The 16,028-nt window shown below is 36.7% G+C and overlaps 1 protein-coding gene across 1 annotated transcript in view; it reads right to left on the bottom strand.

The window, feature by feature from the left end:
* The window catches only part of LOC136873699 (replication termination factor 2), a 76,926-nt gene that overhangs the window by 43,776 nt on the left and 17,122 nt on the right, over positions 1-16,028 (bottom strand). Inside the window, exon 2 of the mRNA XM_067146827.2 lies at positions 5,915-6,094. Coding sequence (XP_067002928.1) covers positions 5,915-6,094 — 180 coding nt within the window. The remainder of the gene's footprint in view (positions 1-5,914; positions 6,095-16,028) is intronic.

Here is a 16,028-nt window from a genome sequence, read left to right as displayed (position 1 = left end):
AGCAAATATAAAGGCCTAAAGGTCTTTGGATGTTTGCAACAGGATTTGCAGTACACAATTCACTGGCAGACAAGATAACAGAATTCAAGACTACCTCACCAAAGATGTCAACACTAACTCTCAAAAACAAGAATAAGAAATACACACTGATAAATGCACATGCACCAGTAAATAATGACAACCAACAAAATCCAGAGAAAGTAGAGAAAATCTGGTGAGACCTAGAAGAAATCATAGAAAATGTGCCAGATAAAAATGTTGTAATTTTGCTAGGAGACCTCAATGTTCAAATTGGAAGGAAGGAACCATCAAGAACCACAGGAAAATTCACAGTACATAACAAGACAAACATGAATGGTAAGAGGTTGATAGAGTTGTGTGAGAAATTCAACTTTAATATCCTGTCCACCAAGTTCCAGAAGAAGCAAAAGAAACAAACAATGTGGAGATCATCAACGAATTATTGGGTGAATTCCAGATTGACCATGTTGCAATCTGCTATGACAATTCCACGGAAATTCAAGATGTATATGTGGCCCAAGGGACCAACTTCGACTCTGACCACTATCTAACAAATGTTAAGATGAAACTAACACCAGAAAGGAGAAAAAATGGTGGAACAAGAATTGCAAGGTACAGAATAGAGGACCTGAAGCTCAATTAACAGATCTTAGACGAATACCAGAGCAGAATAAACAGGATTCAAAGCCACAGTTGGTCTGACATGTCAACATCAATACAAGAAGCCGCGGAACAAACAATCTTATGAAGTAAAAAGAAGAAACATCCATGGTGGAACGAAGTTTGCGAGGAAGCACTACAAAAAAGAGCTCAAACTTGGGAGAAATGGAATTCAACAATAAAGACAGAAGACTGCGAGGCATTCAAAGCACAAAAAGGAAAACATCTTCCAAAATCACAAGAGGCGAAAGGAAATACGATACACAACAACTAAAAAAATAGAAGATGATTTAATGAAAAATAATACACATAATTTCCATCAAAGAGTCAGGAGCCAATTAGCGAAATACAAACCACCAACTCTATGTTTCAAAGATGACAAAGGAAATCTAATCACTGGAAATTAAGAGAATTGTCAGCACCTTGCAAATTATTTCCAGAAATTTCTGAACTATAAAGAAACTGAAGAAACTCTGACATTTGAGAAACCCAAGAACAAAATAAGGGACTCAAAATCACCCAACAAAGATGAAATCAGGAGAATAATAAAAGGACTGAAAAACAGCAAGACGTCAGGTGATGATTCAATAGTCGCAGAGTTATTGAAGTAAGCTGGAGAACACAAGTGACTCAACTAGAAGCACTGTCTGAGGAAATTTGATGGACAGAGAGTAACCCAAAAGAATGGAAAATGGCATTAATACACCCAATGCACAAAAAAGGAGACAGAACAAAAGTTCAAGATTACAGAGGAATATCATTACCACCAGTTGCTTCTAAGATCTTATCTAAGGCATTACAAAATAGGATTGAGGAGATAATCAAAAAAGAACTGGGCGAATACCAGGCAGGATGTCTCAAATATTATTACAGGCAGGATTCCAGAAAGGAAGATCATGCAGTGAACAAACTTTCAATTTGAACTCCATAATACAACTGCATGCATTCACAGCGAAGAACTTAGCGATTGTATTTGTTGACTTCAAGAAAGCATATGATTTAGTCGACATAACAACCTTGATAAGCACTTTGGAGGAATTTACGGTACGCAAAAAAACTAATTTAATCAAGGAAACCATCACTGACACTACATCACAAGTAAAGTTTATGGATACGTTGTCAAAACCGTTTAAAATTGAAACAGGTGTCCGACAAGGGGACGGGATGTCACCGCTCCAGTTCAATGTTAAACTTGAAAAAGTGGTCAGAGAATGGGGGAAGATATTGACAGAATTAGGGGTGAAAAATGGAATAATACTGGGGAGATCTGGAATCAAAACTGACTGTCTAGCATTCGCAGATGATATGGCAATTCTGGCAGGAGACGCAGAAACTGCTAAGGTACAGATTGAAACACTTCAAGAGATTGCTGTAAAGACAGGACTTCCGATATCATTTGGAAAAACAGAACTAGTGATTCAGAGCAAAAATGACCCGACAAAGATTAGTGTCACTAAGGGCCGTTTTCCCCAAATGAGTTTAAGCTAGGTTTATTTTAATCTGGTTTAAGTCTGAGTTTAAACTAACATTCATTTTCCCCATATTGGTTTAAACTTTGTATCAAGTTTAAACCTGGCTCAGAGTTAAACCTTCTATATTGATGGTTTAAACTGCTGTTTATATTCAACCTTCTTGACATTTTATTAACGTATCTGTGATTTTCCTAATAGAAGGGTTAGTTTTGACTACCAGTACTGCAGCACTTTAATGAAAAACGTACTAAAATTATAACCTAGTATTAGCATTAGAAAAATGGGAGAATTTATTGAAGGCTTTGGTTAAATAGGAAATAATTTTGATGTGCAAGAGAGGTTAAGAAGCCGCGTTCCAACAAAAGTTTACAATCTTGGAAAATCGGATGTAACGGAGTTCTTTGATGGATTTATAATTCATAAGCGAACAGCAAGGATTGTCTAGTATCGAAGAAGGATTAATTTAAAACGTCAACTGCACGAAATAATGCTATTTCGCTAGAAGCAATGATTCTGGTTGCTTTAAGATATGATGCAGCAAGCATCTTTTTCATTAACAACGGGGACCACAGACCTTAAATTGCAGTCTCCTTATAATATTATATACTGTAAAATACTGTTGGTGGTATGAATACTGTAATGTGAAGCATAAAAATATTCCTACATAAGTCGTATAATATGTATGCTCTTCATGCGGTACCTGGTGGCTGTGGTCGCTAAAGCGTGAAGTCGGCATCGTCCGGATCCGTGACAAGACGGTTCGAATCTAATTTGTCTAAAATATTTTTACCATCAGAATGTTGACCGACACGGTAGGAGAGGCGGTGGTATACAATTTCTAATCGCTAGATTATATATTTATAGGATCAGAAAAACAATAAAGTATTTCATGCTTGCTAGTAAACTTGTAATAGAATAGATTATAGTTAAGAATGTTTCATCGTATCTATTGCCAGCATACCAGCAATAGAAATATTAATGCTATAGGGGGAAGAGTATTATGCATACAGTACGACATATCGCGAACTTGGTTATGTTATAAACGAATATGGAATCAAGTAATACATCTCAAAATAATACATCCTCAGTGGTCTGTCTGCTGGATCCAAGGTTTGTGAGATTGATCCCGGCCGAGGGCGATGGATTTTGATAGGAGATAGATCCCGAGCATGCTTGGAATTTGTTTACTTGAAATTCACATAAATGTTGATTTTCTGAGGAAAGGAATACCGTAGGCCTATGGCTGAAAGACCAGGATTTTAATATTTCAACGTTCCCGTGTGTTCCGTAAGACAATACAGACATCAAAAGACACGTATTAGGCCCACGGTACTTGTTCATGGTAAAGCATGACAGAGAAAAATAAGAAATAAAAGTGCGTTCCAATAAATTGTAGACAGCAAGAGGTGGAATTATATGACACAACACTTCGCACAAATGTAAACAATTTATTTATCAGTAAAGCTAATATCCCGCCGAATTTGTTCTTTATTCACTACGTACGATAGCATTAATTCGCCACAAACAGCTGATATTATTACAAAAATGTCGGTCATGAATTACTTGGCTCTGATTGGCCAATTCCAATCGACCATGCCTTCGACTATTCCTTCAGTGCAGCCAACGTTAGCGCCAACGACAACTCGCCCGTTTAAACTAAATGAGTGTCAGAAATTGGTGGAGAAAATGGAAGCAACTTTAAACTAGGTACTAAAGTTAAACGGGTTTAATTTATACCAGGTTTAACTCGATTTGGAGAAAATGGCCCTAAGTGTGGAACAGTTAAAAGAGTGCAATAGTTTAAATACCTAGGAGAGTGGATAAGACCAACAGGACTATCAGGAATAGCATTACAGAACAGGGCAAGAAAGATGGAAACAGCATACCATTTATTGTATGTCGAAATGTCTATAACAAAAAATCAATCTCAATCACTGCGAAACTCAGACATTACAACACTGTGATAAAGCCAGAAAGTTTGTATGCAATCAAATGCATTCCACTGAACAGGAAAGGATTACTAGAGAACATTGAGAAAGAAAAGAAGAGAAAATCTTGAGGAAGATACTAGAGCCTAGGAAAGTGAGACAAGAATTTAGACTGCGACCAAATTAGGAACTATACAAAAGGACCGAGAAAAACACAACATCCTTTTAAAAGAGAAAACTTTGCTTCTATGGACATATTAAAAGAATGCCAACAGAGAAAACAGCCAAAAGAATGTGAGTGTACATGGAGAGCAGGAAGACTCAAACTTTATTTTTTTTGCTTTACGTCGCACCGACACAGATATGTCTTATGGCGACGATGGGATAGGAAAGACCTAGGAATTGGAAGGAAGTGGCTGTGGCCTAAGGTACAGCTCCGGCATTTGACTGGTGTGAAAATGGGGAACCACAGAAAACCATCTTCAGGGCTGCCGATAGTGGGGCTCGAACCCACTATCTCCTGATTACTGGATACTGGCTGCACTTAAGCGACTGCAGCTATCGAGCTCGGTGAAGACTCGAACTAACTGACTTAAAGGAGTCAAGGAGGACGCGGAAGAAAAGAACATAACACAGGAGGCGGTATAAAATAGACAGGAATATGGGATGGTCATCAACAAAATTAAGGGATTCCAAGATCGAATGACCAGAAAACGGACCGGCAACACCTGGTCGTTAGAACGCAAAGCAACCCATTCTGAAAGGATGAAGAAGTACTGGGCTGATCTGAGGAGGAAGAACCGGTAATGAACGATGCTTAATGTGGTCCATAGTAGACCTATCCAAAAACAAGAAGAAGAAAATTCAAACCACAGTGCAAAAATATGATTTTTGTTTCTATATATTCATAAAAATATCCTTCTCTGTGTCATTAGCACTCAAAGTTCGAAAAATGAAACATTTCTCCGATCGGTCGTGGTATTTGTTTTTAGTTTTACAAGCGGACAGGCAGCGTCAGACCATATAACACAACACGACTCGGCTCTGTAAAATGACGATGTGCTAGCACTCGCATGAGATTGGCGCCTGTAAAACATCAGAATGACTGAACTCTGCTTTAAGGAAGAAAGAAGGGTTACATAGGAAAGCAATGGACTTTGCTATAGCGGGTAAGAGGAGCAGAGGGAGACCGAGCTAACTATGGCTGAACAGGGCTTTTAATTATTAATAGCTAAGAGATGTAGAACTAGAGAAGACCATAGAGTTACCTGCAAGTAAGTTATTGGAAGGATAATTCATTTGTCGAGTCTTGCAGACTAAATGCTGAAGACAATAACAGTATATCATGTAGTATTTATGGGAGCTCAATGAAATAGCTTCACTGTAACTTTATTTCATTTATTGTACTACTATGGTACAGTAGAAACTTAATTTATCATTACAAATTTCATGTTTTATATATTGTAATGCATGTTCATTTTATTTCTCTTCATGTGCATGTAACTTAATTTTTAATGAGAGTTGCACAATGTCATGAATGATGCTCTACTACAGTTGACATCATTGGATCTAACTTACAGACCAGAAAACCAGTTTTATTGATCACACTGACTATCAAGTCTTCAAGGACCTACGTGGTTCATACACATTACATGAAAAAAAAAAAAAAAAACAACACACTGCCCCCTAAAATGTAAATGAGGTAGAAAATAGTGATAACAGAAACATAGCCTCCCAGTAGCCAGCCGTATTAAAAATCTAATATTTTGGAAAAGAAAATTATCATAATATTAGACATGTTTTAACTAAAAGGAATCCTTGTATTATACTAACCTTTAAATTTTTTATATGCTGAGCTGTTTCTGGGAGATTGGTTTTGTCTAATAAAGCTTCTATGACAGCATCTTTGTTGTAAAGTCTTCCAAGACCACAAGCCACAATTGGAGGTTGTAATGGCTGCTGGGTAAGAGAGCAATGCCGCCATCGGAATGACAACTCAGAATCTTTGTCTTTCTGAAAAATATATTAATATAACATCAGCTTATATATATATTTATTTATTACATAGTAACACTTCCTCAATTTAGAGGTTGCCTAAAAAACAAAGTATATTTACTACCAACTGATATTGGTAACAGAAAAATACACACAAGTCTATTGAATGTTAAAGCAAGTCACTGAAGGTGGTTTCTTTAAAAATACTTATTGATGATTTCAAAGTAGAAAGAACAATATCAATACTCAAGGAATTTAACAGGTGGAATGCCTTGCAAAACTCAACGAATTTTCTAGGTATCGTGCCCCTACTCCCGATTAGCAAGCCCATGACTTTGATCATTCTTAGCTTGTATTCTTCCTTGTAAAAAGGAACTGTGGGCTTGTATATTTTCTTCTCACGATCGACATCGTCAGGTTGACTTGCGGAGGATTCGAAGCGGATGGTTGGATCGATTATATATCCTACATTGTTGTCTTTGCAAGCAATTATATCGATCCTTCAAGTGCTTCCATTCTCTGCCAAATCGTGGATCTCTTCATGGACGGTGAATCCGGTTCTTATGAGGGCCTGGGCGATGGTAGTTCCCATTCATCTAAAACGTTCATCTATTGTTGATAATTACACAGATTAAGTGACTCTTTTGAAAGTTAATAACAATAAAGAGTGGTGGTGGTGGTGATTACTGTTTTAAGTCTCTTGCACTTGACTTGAAAGGAGGGAGAAAATAAACCTTCTTATTAACACAGTACTTGGCCGTGCCAGTGTAAAACCACAAGTGCATTATTTTATTTCTGCTTTTTTACACCAGTTGGTGTATTTTAGTGTGATCTTCACTGTAAAAGTGCAAAAATTGCTAAATATACAACTGTATGCAGCTGAAGTAGGTAAAATAAATTTATTTTACAATGGAGTATATTTTAATGATGTTCGTTGCAAAACAGCATAGTCTGCAGATGCATCAGTTTTACACTGGAAATTGAAGATTTCATTCATCGCCAATTCATGACCATGATATCTGCAATTGTCATGATTTCGCACAGGCACTGTTTAACTTATAATCTTTAGAAAACTTCAAACTCCTCTTTCTCAATAACATGATTTTTACAGTTATCTTAGTCTTACACTGGCACAGAAATATGACAAGTTTTATAGTATAGAATTCAGTTACTATAAAGGACATCTTAAAAAAAAAAATCCAGTCTGTTGTACAACTTTTTAAAATACATAATATTTCACAAAAGTTATATTAAAATACGATTCATACCAAAATACAAGTAATCAGAATACACAATACCACACACTGGAAGTTAATTGTTCTTCAGTTAAGCACTTTGTCAAAGGAATGTGTAGAAATTTGTGAAGAATTCCTAAGCCAAAAAAAATTCCTAACAAGTCTTAATTTACATTTGCATTCATTACGAGGAGAAAATGGACATAAAATGTCTGATATATTCTGGAATTTTAATTCTGGTACTAGAGATTTTGTGGTAGGTCTACTTCACTTTTACTCAAGTCAATTAGCGTCCTCGATACAGTAGAGTCTCGTTCAACCGACCTTCGCTTATCCGACACTCCGTGTTATCCGACACTGGAAGTCTTACTTTGAACTTTAGGTGGATGCAATTCTGGGACACGGGGTGTGGAGGGTGCGACCGTGGGACAAGCACTGGCAGTCATGCGGTAGGATTGTTCAATGTAGTATTGGTTGGGTGCGGATGTTATACAGTAGTTTTCATATCCTCTGTGAGTATGGCGAGTAAACGTAAGAAAGTGATTGTTTCTGTGGAAGACAATAGAGTGGGTTAAAGAGACTGGACAAAGGGGAAACTCCAAAAAATGGCTTCAGATTATGGTGTTGGACGTGTTACAGTGGGAAACTGGAAACATACGAGGGAATAAATTGAAAAGTGGTGCTCTACGAGAGCAACAAGTGATGCACTGAAAATTAGAAAAAAACAATTAAAAATGTGAGTACGAAAAAGTAAGGGAAGCACTGTTTCTTTGGTTCACTAAAAACCAGGAAAGGGCTTGTCAATATCTGGCCCCATTCTGCAAGAAATGGCGGTGTATATCCAGAAGGAGTTTACTAAAGGGACCCTAATTTTGCTGCCAGTGCTGGGTGGCTTGATCGGTGGAAAAAAACGGTACGATATTGGGCAGCTTAATATCTGTGGAGAAAAACTGTCAGCTAAATCCGATGAGGTTGTGAAATTCAAAAGACAATTTCAAGAAATAATTCTTGCTGAAGGATTAACCGGTGATCAGATTTTTAATTGTGTTGAGACTGGGCTGAATTTCAAGATGCTGACATGAAAACTCTTGCAGCCCAAGCCAAGACGTCTGCACCTGGTTACAGGCGTAGTAAGAAAAGAGTACTGCATCTACTGTACAATTGAATTAATAAGTCAATAAATAGAGTCCCGTAAAAATAGTACATAATACAGTATAGCCTTCCTGTTTGTTTTAGTTCATTTTCAAAGTTATTCCGTATTATCCGACATTTTCGGTGATCCGACGTACTCCAGGTCCCGTTTAAGTCGGATAATCTAGACTCTACTGTAGTATCTAATAATGTTTCATCAAGTCAAAGCTTCTAAATAATCCTTGTATACAAATAGTCTATAACAAACCCTCACTTCAATCACTGTTGGATGGTCTTTTTTTTTTTTTTTTTTCAGATGTTTTGATTTTGAGACCTGTGGAATAAGTCTCTGTCAAGAAAGGTTTACTAGATGGTGTAAAATATTATTGTAGAATATTTTATTTGTATTCCCTTTATCTATCTAAATTTGGAAGTGTAACTACTAGATTGTAAATTATGATTATAGTTCTGTGATATTTCGTAGTGTTCTGGAAAATTTTGTCACGCGGACTTTCGGAACAGGGTGTGTCGGCCCCCGTCGATTCTAGAAGCATATCCTTACTAATTTTGGAAGATGGGAAAGTTTGTGATTAGAGTTAGGTGATATTCTAGAATGTTGTGAAAACATTGCAACGTGATAAAGGGTTTTGATTGGTGGATCTGGGTGGCGACAGGAATACTCGTGTGCTCTGGTCACTCTGTGATCACACCGGGGCCAGCCTTGCCTTCTTAAGAGAGTGGGGCGAGATGTCATGGTCTTACATAAAATCAGCTTCATGGTCCGTATCGCACTTCAATAGATTCACAATGAAGTATTTATTTATTTTCCACCTAGTCGATACAATGATTGCCTAAGGCAATTTTTATTGGTCAAAAGTGGTACATGTTTCGTATATTATGTGGCTGAAGATGTTGATAATATACGAAACATGTACCACTTTTGACCAATAAAAATTGCCTTAGGCAATCATTGTATCGACTAGGTGGAAAATAAATAAATACTTCATTGTGAATGTCATGGTCTTTCGTTTTCTCATCAGTCCAGCGATCAGATGCATGTCGATGAATCCTCCCTCCTGGGATGGGCTACCTTGAGGTAAGCACTGTTGGTTTCAGTTCCACCTTAATTTACATTTACTGTTCACTTGTATTTTCACATAGGAGTTTACTCTACTCGCCCAGACTCACCACTAAATTACTCAGATGCCTTAGCTTTTCAGCTGGGCCTGCCTGTTTGCTTTGGAGGCATTCCCCTTTTCTTTAGTTTTGCAAAACATGTAATTCGTAGGTTAATTTAATTTCCCTCGGGGTTTGCCTCTAGTAACTCCGTATCACTTGATGCACGCTAATTTTTCCTCTGTCACGAATCGGAAGTGTTTTTGGTGTGGAGGCAAGTTGAACTGGCCTCTGCGCCAAGTTTAAATATTTCTGATTTCCCTTATTTCCATTATGTGGCGCGATTGTCAGAAAGCATGTTAACTTTCATTTAATACTGTATTTGTACCCTGTGGTTCCTCTTAGCCTTAAAATTGTATTGTAGAAGTTGCATTACATTTAGATATCTTTAGTTAACTTCTTGGCCTAGGAGGAAAGCTCTCGGCAACTACATCTAATTTGTATTTTGGAAATAGCGTAACTGGATTGTTTGGATAGATGAATTTTGTTCCGAATTTTCTTTGTAATGTTTATTTTGGAAAATATCGTGAATCAAGGGATCACCATTGATTTTTCTGGAAACCCACAGCCTTCATATCCCAATGGCCCTGGTAGGTTTCCCAGACCCACTCCACATTCCTTTATCTTAGTCGTCACGTTACCCAACCTGATGATCATTTGTCTGTATTGGCGCAGTTCATCTGAGGTTTTATTTGGTGCTAAGGTTTTAAGGTGCCGTGTAATTTAGTATTTTTCCTCCTTTTCTTACCTGTGTATCGTGTAACCACTGGAATTGCAAGAAATCAGTTTCATTTTCCGTATCAAATCCTACTTACAAAGACTTAATAACAATAAAAAATCTCCTACCTTTTTGATACTTATATTTGGATTTTAGCAAATGATTAATTGATTTGCTAGAATGCAAGGTGGAAGATTTTTTATTGTTATTATTATTATTATTATTATTAAGTCTTTGTAACCACTGGAAACCGGTTACAGATTTATTATAACATAACCATAGCAAGTAGTTCATCGGTTCCTCCGCTAGGCCGCTCTTCCAGCAGTAAGAGAGCTTGAGTTTACAAGTCAGCAAACGAATACAAGATAATAATTGAATGCAAAATATTATGTTTTTGCTTACCATTCCGGAAGTCAGTTGTCAGATAATTTAGACAGCTTCAGGGTAGACTTTGTGGTTCCTTTCTCATCTGTCTTGTTACAAAATAAAATCGACACTTCATATAATGTAAGAAGTTTAGGGATAATGTCCATGACATGGTCATCGCAGCAAACTGTCCAAACACTTGTAAAATATGTGCTGCCAATGCTGTATTTATTGCTACAGTCCCTAATAAATGTAAGGACGGCGGCAAGTATTTCTTCTGTAGGCTTTCCGTGAAAGAGGCTGACACATTTATGACATACTGTGATCTTGGATATGTTGCATACTATATATATTCCAAGATAATAAATTAAACACTCCTGAGCAAGACTGTGCCTATCACAATTAAGTAGGCCTAAGTTGTTCTCCCAGTCTGGTACGAGGTCATCCATGTTCTCAGTTAAGTCTAGCTCTTGCCTTATTTATTTTGTAATTTTTCAACTACAGCCTTATTTGTCTCTTCTGTCTTCTTACCCAGTACTCTCATTTCATTGATGAATGATATCAATGTCAATTCAGATTTGGGCTCACAATTACCATGCTGTCGATAGTCATCTTGTGCTTTCTACTTAATGTCGGTTCACTTAAATAATTTGTCTGCAATTTGGCATGTCTTAGTTGTTTTTCTAACAACAAAATCTTAGCATTAGCTATTTTCAATTTATAATGGGTGGTCATTACATTACGTCCCTGTCTCTTTAGTTAGTTTGTAAGTGAACTTTGTGTCTTTTCTAGCCAAGTCTGAACCTATTTCATTTCTTTTAGCACTCATAATAAAAACATGAAAATTTAATTCACAGTGAGGCCTGTGTGATTAAACCTTTCATCCATTTTTGGAGGCTGTCGTTCACAGGGTGTTTTTTTTGTTTAATTGTTTTGTGAGATATTGTGGCAAACTGGGGAATCTATGAGGGACAGCACAAGTTTTCAGTTCCATATATATCTAGGAATTTCTACCTGCTCGCCTTGTATTACAAATGAATCTGATTAAATATAATTTCATCAGAAAAATGTGAACAGCACACATGACACTCATCAGAAAGCTTTTGTCTTTTCTAGGAATCACTCTTCCCATTTTAAAAATTCTGCTTCATTTTTAAGCAGTTTTTGCAGGAATGTTTACCTTTTGTAGTTTTATAGCCAGACTTACAGCCAGGAACGAAGCAAGTAGGCATTTTTTCCTCTTCTGTATGTTTGTAAGTTTTATAAGCTAAGCACTATGCTTACACTAGAAAAATAAAAAATACTATCACTATATCTATATATATAAAATAAGAGTTTTGTCTGTACATTGCTCAGAATTTGAAAAGAATGGTATTTCTGTATCGGTCATGTCCACAGTAACCAGGAAATGCACTTTTTTCTTTTCCGTAATTTCTGTCTGTCTGTATGTATGTACACTCATCACTAGAAAACGGCCAAAGAGAATTTAATGAAAATCGTTATGCAAAGTCGGGGAATAAGTCGCTACAATCTAGGCCATAAATAATTTTATTCACGCTGAGTGAAATGGTAGTTTAGGGGAAGGCCTAAATGTAATTCTCAAATATTTATATTATTAGTTGTCGTATCGATAAATACTACATAACCAAAGTTTTAGAGAATTAAATTTCCGACCATTTATGTCTTAATACATTTTTACCGTACTGGCTATGATAACACAGATATTCATGAATTTGTATTTTTGTTGCTAAGTCCATATCAACGCCGAGCCACGAGAAAATGGGTTAACAGAATTTAATGAAAATCGGTATATAGAGTAGGGGAATAAAAAAATACAGTGTAAGCTATAAACAATTTTATTCAACCTGGATGAAATTGTAGTTTAGGGGAAGGTGCTTAAAATGTAATTTTTAAATACCAATGTTATTGGTCCTATCGAAAAGTACTATATAAAAAAGTTAGTGAAAATAATTTCCGATCATTTATCTTTTATTCAGTTTTACCGTACAGACTATGATAAGAGTGGTATTTAAGAGTCGGAAGAAAACGAAATGTGAAGGCCTATAATATTGAAAGTGCATAACATTGATCAACAATAACATTACATTGACCATTATTTACTGCGATGTTCTTTGTCTCTTATGCTGCCTCTCAACTCCGATAGATGGGATTACGACTGCGTACCGAGTATAACAGCCTGACTGAATATTGGCGGGAAATAGCCGGGGAGTTAGAAAACTTTCTTCTTTAGCATGCCATTCCTCTGGTTCATGCATTTTCTAATACAGCTGGTACGTAACATACTGGATCATCATAGTATTTCAGCTATTCGATCCCTTCTCTTACACGCTGTTTTGAATGGGCAGTGTGCATACTTAAGGCAGAGCCTCACTTAGTGGTAGTAAGTAGTAGTAGCAGCAGCAGCAGCAGTAGTAGTGGTAGTAGTAGTAGTATGGCCTGGTCTAGAATAACAATTTAGGCCTTTTCCAAATTATAGCACCACAATATTCACCAAATAATTCAAAATTCAACTCTGAAAAGAGCCATTTCTTAAGAAAAGCTTCTTTCCCTTCACTTTTATTAAATTCTACATTCAATTTATTCCAAACTAGCAGTGAAGAGGGGGTTTCTCTTCTAGCTTGGAGGAAAAATTTGCCTTCAAGTCAGATAGATTTTTCCGTCGCCAGTGTAGTGAATTGATAATTTCCGACTCATCGGGTACTCCTAGGAAGCAGAATAGTAATTGGGCATAGCTTTTGCCCTGGGAGTCTCCACTGTTAGACCCTCTCCCCGCCGAAGAAAGTCGAAGAGCGTTCACCGATCACAGCTGTCTGCGATTTGGTCATTCCCGGTCTGGAACTTTGGACTGTTAGATAGGCAACGTAGTCCTGTTCGTTAAAAGTGAGAAAATGTGTGGTGTTTCATTTGAACGAGTATTTCGTAATATGAAAGCATTGCTTTTAATAGCGCCATTCCTCTTGACGTCATTGTATGTTCATTTCAGTTGGGAAAACCACTAAAGACAGTCTTTCTGAGGATGTAAAAAGACATTATAATGAAAACATCCCAACCTGATTGAGGCTGATGGTGTGAAATTGGATCTACCATTACAGTGAAAATTCCCTCAGTCTTCATATGAGAAAAGATGTTTGGTGACCTCCCGTCGCGTTTCTAGGGTAACGTTAAGAGCTATAGAATTTAAGACAATCTTGCTCACAACGCGTACACTACCTAACCTAGAATTCTGTATACAATGTAGAATTCCGTAGCGAAGCATGGGTACATCAGCTAGTAATCTATATATATATATATATATATATATATATATAATATATAAAATAAGAGTTTTGTCTGTACATTGCTCAGAATTTGAAAAAAATGGTATTTTTGTATTGGTCATGTTCACAGTAACAAGGAAATGCACTATTTACTTTCCCGTAATTTCTGTGTCTGTATGCATGTACACGCATCACTAGAAAACGGCTAAAGATAATTTAATAAAAATTGGTATGCAAAGTCGGGGAATAAGTCGCTACAATCTAAGCCATAAAGAATTTTATTCATGCTGATAGAAATGGTAATTTAGGGGAAGGCCTAAAATTTAATTTTCAAATATTTATGTTATTAGTAGTCCTATCTTAATAAAAATTGGTATGCAAAGTTGGGGAACAAGGGAACAAGTCGCTACAATCTAGGCTATAAATAACTTTATTCGCGCTGAGTGAAATGGTAGCTTAGGGGAAGGCCTGAAATTTAATTCTTATTTTTAAATCATTAGTAGTCCTATCTCATTGAAAACTGGTATACAAAGTCTGAGAATAAGCCTATACAATCTAGGCTATAAATCATTTTATTCACGCTGAATGAAATGGTAGTTTAGGGGAAGGCCTAAAATTAAATTCTCAAATATTTATATTATTCGTGGTCGTATCAATAAATACTACATAAACAAAGTTATATAGAATTGAATTTCCGACCATATATGTCTTATACATTTTTACGATAACACAGATATTCATGAATTTGTAATTTTGTTACTAAGTCCATGTTAAGTTAATGAAAATCGGCATATAGAGTTGGGGAATAAGAAACTACAGTCTAAGCTATAGACAATTTTATTCACCCTGGATGAAATTGTAGTTTAGGGGAAGGCGCCTAAAAATTAATTTTTAAATATCTATGTTTTTGGTTCTATCGAAAAGTACTACATAACAAAAGTTACAGAGAATACAATTTCCAATCATTTATGTTTTATTCAGTTTTACTGTACCGACTATGATGAGTGGTATTTCAGAGTCGGAAGAGAACTAAATGTGAAGGTTTACAATATCAAAAGCGCATAACATTGATCAACAATGTTACAATGACCATTGTTTGTTGCGATGTTATTTGTCTCTTATGCTGCCTCTCAACTCTGATAGATGGGATTACTGCTGTGTACCGAGTATAATAGCCTGACTGAATATTGGTGGTAAATAGCCGGGGAGTTAGAAAACTTTCTTCTTTAGCATGCCATTCGTCTGGTTCATACATTTTCTGATACAGCTGGTACGTAACACACTGATTCTTTATAATATTCCAGTTATTCGATCCCTACTCTGACGCGCTGTTTTGAATAAGCAGTGTGTATACTTAAGACAGAGGCTGACTTAGTAGTAGTAGTCGTAGTAGTAGAATGGCCTGGTCTAGAATAACAATTTAGGCCTATTCCAAATTATAGCACCACAATTCACTAAATTACTACAAATTCAACCCTGAAAAGAGCCATTTCTTAAGAAAAGCTTCTTCCTCTTCACTTTTATTAAATTCTACATTCATTTTATTCCAAATTATCAGTGAAGAGGGGGTTTCTCCTCTGCCTTGGAGAAGAAATTTGCCTCCAAGTCAGATGTTTCCGCCGCTAGTGTAGAGAATTGATATTTTCCGACTCATCGGGTACTCATAGGAAACAGATTAGTAAAAGAGCATAGTTTTTGCCCTGGGAGTCTCCACTGTTCGACCCTCTCCCTGCCGAAAAAAGACGAAGAGTGTTCACGAAATACGGCTGTCTGCGGCTTGGTCATTCCAGCTCTGGAACTTTGGACTGTTAGATCGGCAGTGTAGTCCTGTTCGTCAAAAGTGAAAAAATGTGCGGTGTTTGATTTGATTGAGTATTTCATGTGAAAGCATTGCTTTTAATCGCGCCATTCCTACTAACACCATTGTAATGTATGTTCATGCCAGTTGGGAAAACCACTAAGGCAGTCTTTCTGAGGATGTAAAAAGGCATGTGGAGAGTGAGTGTCTACCATTATAATGAAAACTCCCCAACCTGATTGTGACTGAT

This window comes from Anabrus simplex, chromosome 5 (genome assembly GCF_040414725.1).
Source record: "Anabrus simplex isolate iqAnaSimp1 chromosome 5, ASM4041472v1, whole genome shotgun sequence".
NCBI lineage: Eukaryota > Metazoa > Arthropoda > Insecta > Orthoptera > Tettigoniidae > Anabrus > Anabrus simplex.
This window is presented reverse-complemented; position numbering and strand designations above follow the sequence as displayed.